This window comes from Anopheles arabiensis, chromosome 2 (genome assembly GCF_016920715.1).
Source record: "Anopheles arabiensis isolate DONGOLA chromosome 2, AaraD3, whole genome shotgun sequence".
Taxonomy (NCBI): domain Eukaryota; kingdom Metazoa; phylum Arthropoda; class Insecta; order Diptera; family Culicidae; genus Anopheles; species Anopheles arabiensis.
The window spans coordinates 109,891,539-109,905,809 of record NC_053517.1 but is presented as its reverse complement, the minus strand read 5'-3'; the positions used below and the strand labels follow the sequence as shown (position 1 = coordinate 109,905,809).

Sequence of the window (14,271 nt, the reverse complement as noted above, 5' to 3'; positions counted from 1 at the left end):
GTCGAACGAAAGCAACACACAAACAAACGATTCTATTAAACGAAAGTCTAAAACTAACAGACACAATTATGCTAAAAAAAAACAGAATAAACATAAACGGAACAAAATACTAACATAACTTTAAAAAAAGAAAGAAGCTACACTATACACCTTGTTTTGTTTACTAAAACGAATCAAACCGTACATAACAAACAAGGAGGAGTGTAACTGTATCAATGAGTACACACACACACGCACACACACGCTTGTACAGTGATGAGTGTGGTGTCGGCGTGTCAGGGAAGTTTGAATAAATATGCTTGCTTATGCTACAGAGTTTCCGTACCGGATATGCTAGCCACAATCTCGCTGGTCTATATATATGCTTTAACCTGTTCTTTTACTACACCTACCTACACCACCACCCCACAAATGTGTCTAAATCACAATCATTAGGCTAGGGATGTCTTATCAAATAACACGATCGCATTTTTTTGCTAAATACCTCTCTCACTCTCTCAATCTCTCCTCCACCTGGAGGATGCGTAAGGACACATCACGATCTGTCGATCTCTCTCCCCCAAACCTTTCTTCTATTAAGCTACATTCATTTCATACATTCAGACGCGCGCACGCACACACATACACACACATTGATGTATTAGCAGAAACTGCTGCGCAAAACAAACAAAAAACAACTAATTAAACAGGAATGAGGAGGAGCAAAAAGGGGATGAAAGACAGAAATAACATAATTACATTTAAATTGCTACAGACCTTACCGATACCACTAAACCACTAACTAACTAACACACCCTCTGTCTACTAATTCAATCTTTTAAGGCCGGGCTACATTGATCGTACTCCGTAGTGTAATTTCGATTTTCACTAGCGCATCTGGCGGCGGCTGACCGAAGCATTTTGCCAAACAATTTGGAGCCGCTCCAGAAAATACGTTAATTTTCCATATTTTTTACTTAAATCGCAGGAGAAAAGTTTTGTAAAACGTAGATACACATGTTTTGCACACATTGCATCCATTTTTGCAATGGAAAACGATGGAAAAACTACTTAATTTTGAGATCCGGCATGACGATTCCATCGATGACCAAAAAAAGCTTACACTAGTCGCCGCCAGATGCGCTAGTGAAAATCGAAATTACACTACGGAGTACGATCAATGTAGCCCGGCCTTTACGTGTGATGCGCGTTTTGTGGATATTCACCACCATCCGCCCTTTTGTTCTTGTTCCAATGTTGTTGTTCTCTAATGATCGGTTCAGTCTTGCGAACGATACAGGAAAGCGCCAACGCCTACTTAGATGCGTGTCGCGTAGCTTTGCACCTGCAACAGACTCTTGACGCTGTCGTTGTACTTCACCAGCACCACCTTGGAGGCGTGAATGTTGAGCTTCTCGCCGGCGCACAACAGCTGCAGACAGTTGGCCCGCGTCAGGAACTCTTCGATCTTCATCTCCCGTATCAGCTCGCGCTGATTGGTTGGCGAATTGTTGGGACATATCTAAAAAGAAAAGAAAAAACATTCCAATTAGTAACTCCATTCCGTTCGGACGCTCCATCATCCAATCGCTCTACCTGTCTCAGCACGGCCTCCTTCGACTTGAACTTGAGAAAGGTGCAAAGATCGCTCATCAGCATCCAGCGCTCGTTGTACTCGTCCTTCAGCACATACAGCGGTGGCAGGGGACGATCCGACTCCTCATACTCGAAGTTAATCTCGCCGCCTCCCTCGCTATCCTCACTGCCGGCATCGTGCAGCTCCAGATCCGGCTGCTCTCCGTCTTTCCTTGCCTGCCCATTCACTAGCTTCGTTCGTGGCTCAACGCCCCCACCATTCGGAAGACGACACTGCTCGCTCTCTTGCTTTGGAAGCTCGCGCTTTATTTTACCATTCCGCAGCCCAGCCGGCAGGGTGGCGGCAGCGATAGCCGTGATGCCGTTGCGCTTACGTGCCGGTCCAACGTCTGTATCGGTCGTTGTGCTGTTGTTGTTGTTGGTGGTGGTGGTAGCACTTCCTCCCACCTCGTAGTGCATTATGTTGGAATTGGAATCACACTGCTTGCTCGAGGTGGACGATAGCACACCGCTGCTACTGGTGCCGCTTGTGTTGAGTAGTGATGTCGTCAGGCCACTGTCCGCTTCCTCAAATCCCGGAATGTCCGAGAACACGTTGCAGCCACTCTCTTCTGGATCTACGGTTAGATTGACTAAAATTAGTAAGCGTGCATTGGGTGCACTCAACCTACACAGCGCCACCCTCGAACCTTACCGTGAATCTTCCAAGGTCCATCAAACTTCCAACCAGTCTTGTTCGGTGCCATACTTTGCACGTCCTTCAGGTGATGCTCCAGGAACAGCGTCATATCATCGCTTTCGGCTAGCTGTATCGGTGTCATGCCGGCGTACGTCGCCAGCATCGGATCGGCACCGAAGGCGAGCAGCAGGCGAACAATTTCCACGAACGAATTCTCCACTGCCTCGTGCAATGGCCGCATCCCCGATGGCGCTGGCTCCGAGTGGCTCGCCCCGTACTGTAGCAGATAGTTGGCAATATCCAGATGTCCCTTCGCACACGCTTCGTGCAGGGGCGTATACCCAGCATTGTCCTTCAGGTCGGGATCCATGTCCAGCCGCTCCAAACAGTACACGATGACGTCCTATGAAAACAAATAACCAATCTGACATTAGTACGCATGCTTAAGCGACTCCTCCACGTAGCACACACTTACCGTGTAGCCAAGACGGGCGGCCTTATGCATTACGCTCTCGCCGACACCCTTGTTCAGCACCCAGCTCCGGATCTCCTTGCTGATGTGCGTCTCGTCCTTGCCCTCCATATTCTCGAACGCAGTCACCTTGCGCACGCTTACCGCTCCATTCACGCCATTCACACCGGACGCTCCGTGCTGCTGGTTGCCATGGCTACCCTGGCTGTGCTGTTGCGAGGGTTTCTTCTTCTTGCGAATGTAGTCAAACCCCGAACTGCCCTTCCGACGGGATGTACGATGGCCACGGCCACGCTTTTTCGGTGCGGGGGGTACCGTCAACTGTCCAGCGGTGGTTGTAACTCCATTCGCACCATTCCCGTTCGCGATTGCTGCCCCTCCATTGAAGGACAGCGGTGTACCGGGAAGTTCGCGTTCTCCACGCTCGGAAGCGATCGACGGCGTGTCCCGCTCGGAATCCTTCATCCGCACACTCCCGTCCTGCGTATCGTCATCGTCCTCGTCGTCTTCCTCGTCTTCCTCTTCCTCCTCTTCCGGAGGTTCCTGCTTGACCTTGACCGTTGCTGGTGTCGGTGTCGTCGCCGCAACCACCGCTCCACCATCAAGCTCCCCGACGATCCGATCGACGTTGCGCATCAGCTCGTTGTACTTCTCGTCGTACGTCACGTTCTGCAGACCTTCCTCGAACAGGGGCGGCGGTTCTGGGTCGCAGCTGAGCGGTGGCGCCGACTGGGGCCGCTCACCATCCCCTCCAAACACCTCGCGGATCATCTCCTTGCTCTGCATCGCCTTCTGTTCGGTGCGCGTTCGCGACTTCAAGATGGCCGTATCGAAGAGTGACTTTTTCTTCTTGCTGTTCTTGCTGAACAGTGATTCCGATTCGGCACCGGGAGTTGGCAACAGTTCGTACTCCTGCTTGGGTTTGGTGCTCTCACTGCTGGAGGTGTTGTTGCTGTTGGCGCCCTTACCTGCGCCCTTTGGACCCTTGCCCCGACCGGACGACGATGAGACGGTAGGCTTCGCGGCCTGTGCCGCAAGGCAGCGACGATGCAGCAGCTCTATGATCGAGCTGAACTTTTCATTATCGTCAAGCTTCTTGCGCTCCTGACGGGTCTGTTCCTCCTCCTTCACACGCACTGGCGGGGTTGAGGCGAAGGATGACGTCCCGGGCAACGGTTGCTGCTGCTGCTGCTGCTGCTGCTTAGCAGCGGCCTTAGTTTTGAAGCGTTTGGGCGGAGCCGATCCGACGTCACGTTGGCTTAGCTTCTTCACAATCTCCGAGAACGTTTCCGACCCATCGCTATGGTGCGGCGAGTCCAGATCCGGCAGGGACGTGGATACCCGATGCATGTACAACCCACCGTCGATCGTGATCAGCTCGGGCGGTACCTTCAGCGACCGCTTGTACTCGTACAGTTCCTTCTCCCAGCCGGGATAGAAGTGATCCGGAGCGACGGCTGTCTGCTGGTTGAGCTCTTTGAGCGACTTCTTCACCCCAGCCACAGCGGAGCTGCTGGAAGCGCCGGACGCGCCTTTCTTTCTCGCCGACGACGCCGTCGACGTAGTGCTCGCCCGGCGAGATCCACCCTTCGAGGCACTAGCCGTGGACTGCCTTCGGCTGGCAGGTTGACCGTCGACGGGCAGCCTCTTTGCCACCTTCCGCGAGCGCAGCCGCTCCGCCATATCCGCCTGCCCTTCCTCCCCCTCACTCGAACTGTTCGCCGACTCGCCTGAACCAGCCGACGAGTTTGGCGCGTTTTTTGAAGCCTGTCGAGTACGTTTGCGCGGCACGGCCGCGGATGATTCGGCCGCTTTTCCACCGTCCGAATCCGACTCCACCACGCGCGACTTGGACCGCTTGGTCGTTGGTTCCCCGGCGGACAATTTACGCTCCTTTTTGCCCTTTTTTGACGGCGTTCGTTCACTGTCCATGCGATTCCGCGTACCCGCTGCACGCTGATTCTGTCCCGGATTGGGACAATTTTCGACGATCTTATCATTGCGCAACACTTTGCTGTTCGATCGGCGCCGTTCGGCTTCCCGCTTGCTGCGCGACCGTGTCATAGTCTCTTCTGCTTCCTCCTCCTCCTCCTCTTCTTCGGACGACGAAGAGCCCGAGCTGGAGGATGACGAGTCCGACGACAGTTCTGCCTTCGAGCGGGAGTTGGTACGCGTTTTTATGAACTTTTTCTTCGCGCCGGCATTCTTGTCCTTTTGGCCACCGTTGCACGCGGACGATTCATTCACTTTGTGACCGTGCTGTGCTTTACCGCCTGCATTGCCACCACCTCCAGAAGGTCCTCCCGCACCGCCACCACCCCCTCCACCGGTTGCATCACCGCGCTTCCGTGCTGAATCGTTGTTCGCCGCACTGGATCCATTTTTGTGCGGCGTACGCACGGCTCGAGGTTCGTCGTCTGAGCTAAGATCACTGTTTTCGTTGGGTTCCTGCTTGATAGCACCGCTCTGGCATCGGCTGTTGCTCGACTGTTGTCCACGCTTTGAGCCAGGTGTTCTGGTTCCCTTCGGTCTACCTCGCTTCTTGGGCCCTTCATTCCCGGACTTCTTCTTCGTTCCGGCCTCGCTGCTTTCCCCGCACGAGGAAGACGCAGCGGAAGACGATGGCGATCGTGATCCGGGACCACGGGTACGCTTCCGCTTTGCGTTTGGTGCTAGCGCATGTGGCCTACGCTTTGAGCCCGGTTTGCCACCGTCCTCTTCACCCCCATCGGCCGTCACATCACCATCCCCGTCGGAGGATTTCAGCGACAGCGTCGGTGCAACGCTCGACCGATGACGCAGCTTCCGAACACGTGCTTTCGCGCGCTGTGCCGCGGCAGTAGCGACGCGTGCCGTTTCACTGTCCGTGCTGCTCGAGCGACCCAGCTTTGCTTCATGCTTCTGCTCCAGCTCCAAGCGCTGCCTTTCCCGATGATTGCGTGCCACCTTTTCCGGCTGCACTGGACCTTTGCCGTCCTGCTCTTTCTGTTGCTGGGACTGCTGGCGAAGCAGTAGCAGCGGTTTGTCCTCATCGCTTGAGCTTTCACTTCCATTGCGGTCACCCTTCAGACGATGCGGCGAGCGGGCAGAGTTGAGCACTTCTTTCGGAATTGCCGAAAGATCGGTCGACGCAGCTTCAGCCAATGGGTCCGTCGGTTCGAGGGAATCAATTGCAGGCCAAACGCGACCACTGGTCGATGCGGCTGACGCCGTCGTCCCAGCAGTCCGTTTCCGTCGACCACGCTTCTTGCCCGTTTGCAACTGCTCGACAAACTCGTTGCAAGCACTGCCCCAGTCCAGAATGTCTAATGCGGACGCACCATCCAAATCTGCCTGTGGAACAATTGACCGTTTCTTATCATCACTTGTTTCCTCACCACCAGCGCCTTCCTGTCCGTCCTTCTTCAGCTGAGCAGGATCGTCGATCGATCGTGCCGGTGGCATGCTGACCACACTCGGCGTCGGCAATGCTGTATAGCCTTTCAGCTCACCCTTGGTACGAAACCGTGACGATGGTGAAGGAATTTCATGCATCGGAGGGACAATGCTGGCTGCGACCGGAGATGCACTGGCGATCGATGTCTTCTGAGGACGATCTTCCTCCGTTGGTAGCTCCACTCCCGGTGGCTGCTTGCGAAGCTGATTGATGCGCTGCTTTTCGTACTCCTTCTGCTCCAGGCTGGTGCGAAGCTTCGATATCACCGACTGATCCGCTCCGCGATGATGCTGGGCCGGTCCGTAGCTGGAATGAACCGATGGTGGATATTGAGGTACACCCATCGGCGCATCTGGCGCTACTGTCGATTGAGAAGACGGTAAATGATGCGGTGCTTGACTGTGCGACTGCTGATGCTGATGATGAAGCTGCTGCTGCTGCTGCTGTGGATGTGGTGGCATTTGATGTGGAACCTTTGCCATAGCTCCCCCGGCACCGCCACCCGTATAGTGGATGTGTGATTGCATATGATGGACGGCAGCCGTATGCTCCTGCGGTGGCTTCAAGGACTCGCCATAGCGAAATGATTGAGACTCCTTGTGATATGCCGCCGGATCGGTATGTGGATGCGGCGGATATGGTGGATGTGGTGGAGCGTTCGGTTCTTCCTTCGCGTATCCACCGTAAGCATGGGCAGTGTACGGTGCTGCCGCACTTCCACCCCTCAAGTGCGGTTGATGGTACACGGGCATCACGTGATCGTCGCGAGCTTTTGGTGGCATACCGGCAGCATGATGCTGATAGTAGCGTGAATCATACTGTTGTAGTTGCTGCTGCTGCTGCTGCTGCTGGTGGTGTTGCTGCAAAATGGCCTGCGGATGGTGGTGATAGTTGGTCGTTATCACGGATGGATGTACAGCAGGTGGTCCGTTGGACATCTCAGGTGGCGATGGACGTTTGCCGGCGGGCGGATAATGATGTCCTGGAGGACCGTAGTTTGGATAAGGTCCTTCCCGCGAAGGTCCATAACGTCCATCGAATGTCGGAGCTCCTTGGGCAGATGCATGCGATGATCCCTGTGGTAGAGGTGCTTGACTACGTGACGTCTGTGGATCTTCATACTTGGCTACCTTGGCGGGTGTTGGTGCTATTGCAGGAGAATTACTTCCCGGCGGAACTGGACCTTGCTTGGTGAGGGCGGCTTCTGCTGCTGCTGCAGCTGCGGCGGCCGCTGCCGCTCGCTTCTTCGGTACCAAACCCTGCGGAATGCGGGTCGGGAACTTGCCTGCCTGCAGATCCGCCATCACATCCGACGAGGGTGACGTTTTCTTCTTCAGCATACTCTCCACAAACTTGCGATCCTCGATGCGGGGATCGTCCATGCGCGGTTGAGAAGCTCCAGACGCTTGTCCTGCCATGGCACCACCGTGCGACGGTGGATTAGAGCGAGAGTTCGAGGCACCCGCCGGTAATGGGGCCGCTTGCCCTGTTACGATGCTTCCGGATCCCGATTTCCCACCAGGACGTCCGTATTCCGGTCCCGCTGGAGGATAGTACACGCTCTTGCTGCTTGCCGAGGCCACGGAAGATCCGGATCCAGCTGACGACGATGAGCCTTCGTACGCTCCCTGAGGCATAGGCCCGGATCGTGAGGGAGGATACTGATATGCCGGAGTTGTCAGCGGTCCTCCAACGGCACGATAGTTTGCCGACAGGTAGGCATCCGTTTTCTTATCATAGCCGGGAGGAATTGCTGGACTTATCACCGAAACGTGGCGTGTTGGCGAAGGTGTTGGACGCGGTGGGAGATGCGGTTCCGGTGGTCTACCACCCAAGGCCGGAGGACCAGCAGAACTCTGAGCAAAGTTCGGTCCCGGAGCACCTCTTGGAGGAATGTGTTTTTGAAAGTTCGGACTAAAGTCCACCTTGGGTACTACCTCTCGTGGTCGTCCATTCCCGACACTGCTGTTACTGCTACTGCTGCTGATGCTACTGTTACTGGCACTCGTCGCGTAATCATCACACCCCGTCGAGTCCGCTTTAGTCTTAACCGTTTTCACAGAAAGATCCAGCGGAGACTCACGCTTCGGAGCAATGATTACTGGGGTCGTTGCCACGACTGTAGCGTTCAAGTCTCGTTGCGTGCTTCCGCTACCTTCTCCTGCTGCCAGAGCTGCCTGCGATGGTGGCACAGGTGCCGAAGAGGATGATGCGCTGGATTGCCCCGTCGATCGAACTGGTCCATGCTGTTGTACCGTGGGAAGTGTATTAGAGCCCGCACTGGAAGCCGATGCTGATGATGATGCTGGCGGTGCTGTAGCAATTACACGCACGGGAATGTTCTTGCTTCCCGCCACAGGTGGATGGATTACGGCGGATGGTGCAGCACCTGCCGACGGTGGAGTTGGTTGCAATGGTGGAGGACCTTGCTGACGTCCTGCCGGTGGATAGGGAAGCGAAGGCTTTGCTTGATACGACTGTTGCTGTTGATGGGGCTGTTGTTGCACCTGTCCTCCGGGTGTGGGTTGAGGCGGTCCGCCGGTAGTATACGGATGAGCATACCTATCGTACGGGCTATTACCGCTTATCACAGACTGTTGGGAGGAGTTATGATGTTGGCTCGGGCTAACAACACCTCCAGCATGGTGCGGACGGTTGGGATACCCAGCACTCGAATAGGAGGACGACGACGATGGCTGACTTTGATAGTACGAAGTAACCGGTCCGGGAGGATGCGATGGAACTCCCTGTTCGTTTGGTTTCGGTGGCCCCGAATGCATGTACATTGTCGGAGGACCTGCTCCAGGTGGGATGTGGTACAACGGCTCACTGGAACCATATCGATGATGTGGCGGTGGTGGTTGCTGTGGTTGCTGTCCCAGTGGGGAAGGATCTCTTGACGGGGGACCACTGTACTTCCGATGGTGTGGAGAAGGCACTGGCGATGGCGTGGACGTTGGAGAAGGTGTCGCTTGTGAGTGCTGGTAGTACGGATGGTACTGCTCGTAGCCAGTTGGTCCGTAAGGTGCCGGTCCCTTCGTCGGTGGTCCCCCGGGAGTGGATGAAGTTCCCGGACTACCGCCCGCACCAGCAGCCGGCCCATGTCTCGGACCCTGCTGTCTAGCGGATGGGTTGGACGCAGCGGCATGTGCCGCTTCTGCTGCCGCCTGCTTTTCCTTCGCCTGATGTGCCTGATACACTTCGGCAAACTTTTGCTCCATATTGAAGTCCAACCCCTTGTAGTTGCCGGGTCCAACACCACGGTCCATCACTTCGTGCCGTCGGTCGGGAGTCGTACCAGACCCACCACCAGCGTAATGCTGCTGTTGAGGAGGATACTTTCCACCCGCTCCTTGCGGTTGAGAAGGAGACGAGCTGGAACCGTACGTCGATCCCGACACGGGACTGGGTGCATTTTTGTACTGCCCGTAATAGGCCCCCTGGTGTTGTTGATAATGATGCTGCTGCTGGCTCGTTGGCGGTGGTGGAGCAGGTGATGAAACCGGACTTGCACCCATGTCTTGTGGACTGTTGCGTGCGCCTGGGGCAGCAGGGCCTCGCTGCAGTTGATGCGACGGATGATGCTGACCAGGGCCAGGTGCGGGCCAATTCGGTGGCGGTGGATGCATCAACCCACCGGCTTGCGGAGGAACTACTGGTGGTCTGTGTTGATGCGCATAGTACGCCGCTGAATCGTACGGTGATCTACGGTCCATCTGTACTCCCGGAGGTCCAGGAGGACGTGTGCTATTTCCACTGCTGCTCATCCCTACCGTGCTGCTGCTGGTAGGCTTTTTATGCTGCTTGTAATCTCGATACAGGATATCTTGCGAATTCTGCATCATCTGCGCTTCGCGTCTCTCGGCGGACGGTGATCGGGTTGTTGAAGGTGGAGGTGGATTAGAAGCAGCATGAGGCCCTGGTATCGGACCACGCCCGGTAGTGTGATTTGGGTAGGGCTGTTTCACCGTTACGATCGTTCCCTCCTGCAGCAGTAGCTGCTCTTTGTTGTGATCCAACCGAAACTCAGGATCCTTCACCTTCGGCAACGAAGTGTATGGCGAAGCGGGGTGAGCATGGGCACTTGCATTTGGTGCCGACGCCGCCGAAGGTGGCACAGATGCCTCCGGATAGTACGTTCGCACATTGTTCACAATGATTCGCTCCGTGCCGACGACGGACGTTGGACCTGCGTGGGGAGCTTTTCCGGCGTAGTTCACTAACCCACCAGACGGTCCGTACGGCGGTTGATGTGGTGAGGATGATGAAGGAGCGGGTGATGGATCTCGCGACGAAGGTGATGTCGAGGATGGTCCAGATCCATTCGCACCGCTGGAGGGACGGTTATGGGATGCCGCCGGTGGTGCTTGAGTAAAGTGTTTGCTGCTAAACTCGGGAGGATTCCACGTTTTCGGTGCATGGTGTCCTCCAATGGGTTGAGAAGAGACAGGTGGAGGTGGCAGGGGTGCCACGCTTTTGTGGATCACATGTGCCTTCGGTTCCTGTTCCACGCCATTCTCCGTCCCCGACGTAGAGCGACGGTACTGATTGTTGGAAGTTTGTGGGGCGTGTCCATAAGAAGACGCACCACTTCCTGCTGCTGCTGATGACGATGATGATGATGAAGATGTAGTGTCTACCACCACTCCCCTGGAGGAGGGCGGATACTCGTTCTGGGAACTAGCACCTTTCACAACCACTGGACCCTCGGGCGGGCCTTGAGACGGAGGTGGATTTTTCAACTGTAAATCCGCAATGTAGTTTCGCTCCTTGATAAGCTTGCTGAACGTATCCTGCGATACGTATGGTGAGGAGCTATTGCCAGGTTGCTGCTGCTGTTCGTGGCTCGAAGTAGGTGGGTAGTTGCCATGCGCCCCATAGTGCGCGTGCTGCGCCGCAAACCCTTTGGTAAAGTCTGGATTGGAGATTTTCAACTCGCTCGTCGTGCGCATATTCATCGAAGCGGCGGTTGAGATTGTTGAGTTGGTGGTGGTCGAAGACGGCGACGTTTGGCTGGACGGTACCGATGATGCCGTGCCAGACGCTAGGCAACTAAAGTCGGGCGTTTTCATGTGCAGCTGGGTGAGACTCTTCGTCGCCGTTGTGGTCGACGTTGGCACGGAAGAGGACGAGGAGGAGGAGGAGGAGGTGGATGTGCTCGAGGCGAACTGTTGTTTCGAAAAGTCCGGAATACTGGCGTAGTACTGTGGTTTGCGTGCTTTTACGGGAAGATGCCCGTCGTTACTGTTCGGAGCGACCGATGAGTCACGTCCCGATGCCGAACTTCGGCTCGAAGATGCCTCCAAGCTGGAGGACGCTGGCGATGCCACCTCCTGTGTCGGTCCAGACCGTTCCTCTTCTCGGAAGTCCAGCGAACTGTTGCTGCTGCTGCTACGCACTCCACCGTCCAACTCTCCCGAGGGACTACTGCTTACTGTAGTCTCACTTGAATGACGTATTCTTCCCCCCGAAGGTGTTTGTTGGGGAGAATCTGCTACCTCCTTCGTGCTGCTTGCCGGTTCTTTCACCGGCATCTGAGCTCCATCACCACTGCCACCAACTCCACCGTTGGCTACCAGAGCGGGTGGTGTAGTTTTATGTTCCTCCATCAACCGTAACCCGGCAGCTGCACTTTTCGCTTTGCTCAGGGAGGAAGTAGTCGCCAGCGTTGCCTCACCATTCGCTCCTTCGCCCACGTTAGCTCCTGCTCCGGAAATGATTAGGCTACTCTTTGCCAACCGTTTCCCACTATCCTGCAGACCTTTCAGCAGTGAAAGCTTGATCACGCGATCAAGCAGATGACCACCGTCCACCTTCAGCTCAACCTCGTCGTTCGCTACCTCCGTAAACTGGAGTGGATTGCGGGCGGACACCGGTGGTTGCTGTTGCTGCGGTTGGTGGTAATCCGGCCGACTGGGTGCTCCCGTATTGAGGCTACCCATCGTTCTACTACTATCACTATTGTCGTTCGTCTTGTCTTCTCTCGGCGACGACTCCACGGCTGCCACGGCGTTTTGGGACGCTTGCATCAAACTGTGATGTTCCACTTTGCTACTATTACTGTTCGCTGTATCGTTTGCTTGAAGAGTTTTACAGCCTTCGGCACTTTTGGACTCTTCCGCCATGGGTGGACCGGGATCAGGTTCCGGTGGGACGGCTGCAGATTCACGACATTCGAGAACTGCGCCTTCTCGTTGCTCTTTCAAACCCTTGCTGTTCGCTGCAGCTTGTGATTCCTCGCTTGTTTGACCGTCGGAAGCACTGCTGCTACTCTTTTCACTCGTCTGCTCCCGCCGTCCACTTAATCGACCGGAGTCATCCATCGCCGCAGTGTTCGGATTCTTTTCACATCCTTCTTCAGATTCCTTTGCGCCTTTGCCAGACTCTGGCCGTCCCTCTATCACTACTCCATTCGCGCTGGGGTCTACATTGCCTTCCGGCCTGGACTCTTTCCCTATCACAGCATTCGAAGTCACCTCTGCCGATGTCGGCACTGCGATCTCGGAAGATGGTGGTGATCGTATTCGTTCGTTCGGAGCAGCGGATGTTGTCGTGTTCGCTTCCTGGCTCTTGGAGCCACCGTCCGTGGCAGTCGCTTGAGATTCTGCCTCATTGCTGTTGCTGCTGCAGTCACTGTTGTTAATACTATTTACACTATCACTACCCTTACAATTACTGCTAGGCCATTCTTCGGCGGTGTCGGCGTTGCTGTCACCAGCTTTATCACTACTGCTGCTATCCACCGTGGATGACGTTGAGTACGCTGCTGATCCTTTCAATGGTACACGCGAGTCACTGACAGCCGGTGAGCTCATCTTTTCCGGTGAAGCTGTAGATGATTCTACCACCGGTGGTGGAGTCCGTACGGGGGGGCTTCTCCTTGCAGTCGTCTCTTCTTCCACGACATTACTACTGCTCAGTGTTGGATCTCCGCCGGGAGAGGACGTCGACGTGGGTAAAGACTCGGATAGCTCCGAAGATGATTCTTTGGAGCAAACTTCATCCTTTGCAGGATCGTTGGATGATGTGGATGGTTTTGCAACCGGTTCCGCCATCGCCCCATCATTCGACGTCGGTGGATTCTTCTCCACCGCCGCCTGTTTAGGCTCCTTTAGCGTACTTTCTGCTGTCGATTTCTCCCCCTCGACGGAGGTGGTACTAATCTCGGGCGATTCTTCCGGAACTGCTAGTGGATCGACGGCCTCCTGCTGCGTGCTAACTGGCGACGGTGACGTTTCTGTCTCCATGTCGGCCGGAGTAGTCACTTGTTCGATTTTTGGTTCACTTTGTTCTGGGTTGTTTGTTGTTGCTGCTGCTGCCGGAGCTTCTTGTTCCACTGCCGGAGTGCAGGCAACGACGGTTGCTGCATCAGGCGAATGACTGCTAACGGCCGCTGACGGTGCCGTAGCCGTGGAAGCTGTAGATGTCTCTGTGGATGGATCAGCTACCGTTGCAGGGGCCGACACTGTTGCTGCTTGTGATGACTCCATCGTTCATTGGTTTGATGCTGCAAAGAAGAATGAAATGGAAAAGGAACCATTAATCACACTGTCGTAAATGTGTATCTTTTGAGGGAATATGTGTAGAGTCAGTAGGTAAGTTCTTGCGATTCTTGCGAGCACAAATCAATAATTTGGAAAAACAGATTACATAGACTAATTCCATTTGCTACGCGTAAGCCTAGTCCTCACTTTACCAGAGTTGCAATTAAACGTATCATCGCTCTGTGCATTCGCTCGTAAATTATCCACCCACCTTCTCGCCCTGTGTGCCTGCTGATAACGGGATCGAAACACACCCCTGGGGAGGGGGTGGCTCGCAATTAAATTACTCTCGCTGCAGCTCGATGCGTTTTGCGATAATGAAATTTCGAGGTCGTCGTTGACACACACACACAGCAATGACCAACTTTTGCCAAAAGGTAGGGCAAAATGTAGGTTAGGTGATTTTCAATATTATCTGCGTGGCCATATTGACGACAAAAAGCTGTTGAGCTGTTGTTTGATGTTGTCCTGCGAGTGCGTGGCGCTCTTACCCAATCGTAACAATTTAAACTCTCCAAACGAGCACGTACGGCTTTGCACACGAAGCTAATTGTAATGCTAATTG

The 14,271-nt window shown here is 54.8% G+C and overlaps 1 protein-coding gene across 1 annotated transcript in view; it reads right to left on the bottom strand.

Annotated features, from left to right (window-relative positions):
• Nucleotides 1–1,176: 1,176 nt before the first annotated feature.
• LOC120908687 (mucin-19) overlaps nucleotides 1,177–14,271 on the bottom strand; it is a 56,353-nt gene continuing 43,258 nt past the window's right edge. The window contains exons 3-6 of the mRNA XM_040319949.1: nucleotides 2,730–13,669; nucleotides 2,270–2,657; nucleotides 1,576–2,192; nucleotides 1,177–1,501 (exon numbers count right to left, since the gene is read on the bottom strand). Coding sequence (XP_040175883.1) covers nucleotides 1,298–1,501; nucleotides 1,576–2,192; nucleotides 2,270–2,657; nucleotides 2,730–13,652 — 12,132 coding nt within the window. The 5' untranslated portion in view covers nucleotides 13,653–13,669 and the 3' untranslated portion in view covers nucleotides 1,177–1,297. The remainder of the gene's footprint in view (nucleotides 1,502–1,575; nucleotides 2,193–2,269; nucleotides 2,658–2,729; nucleotides 13,670–14,271) is intronic.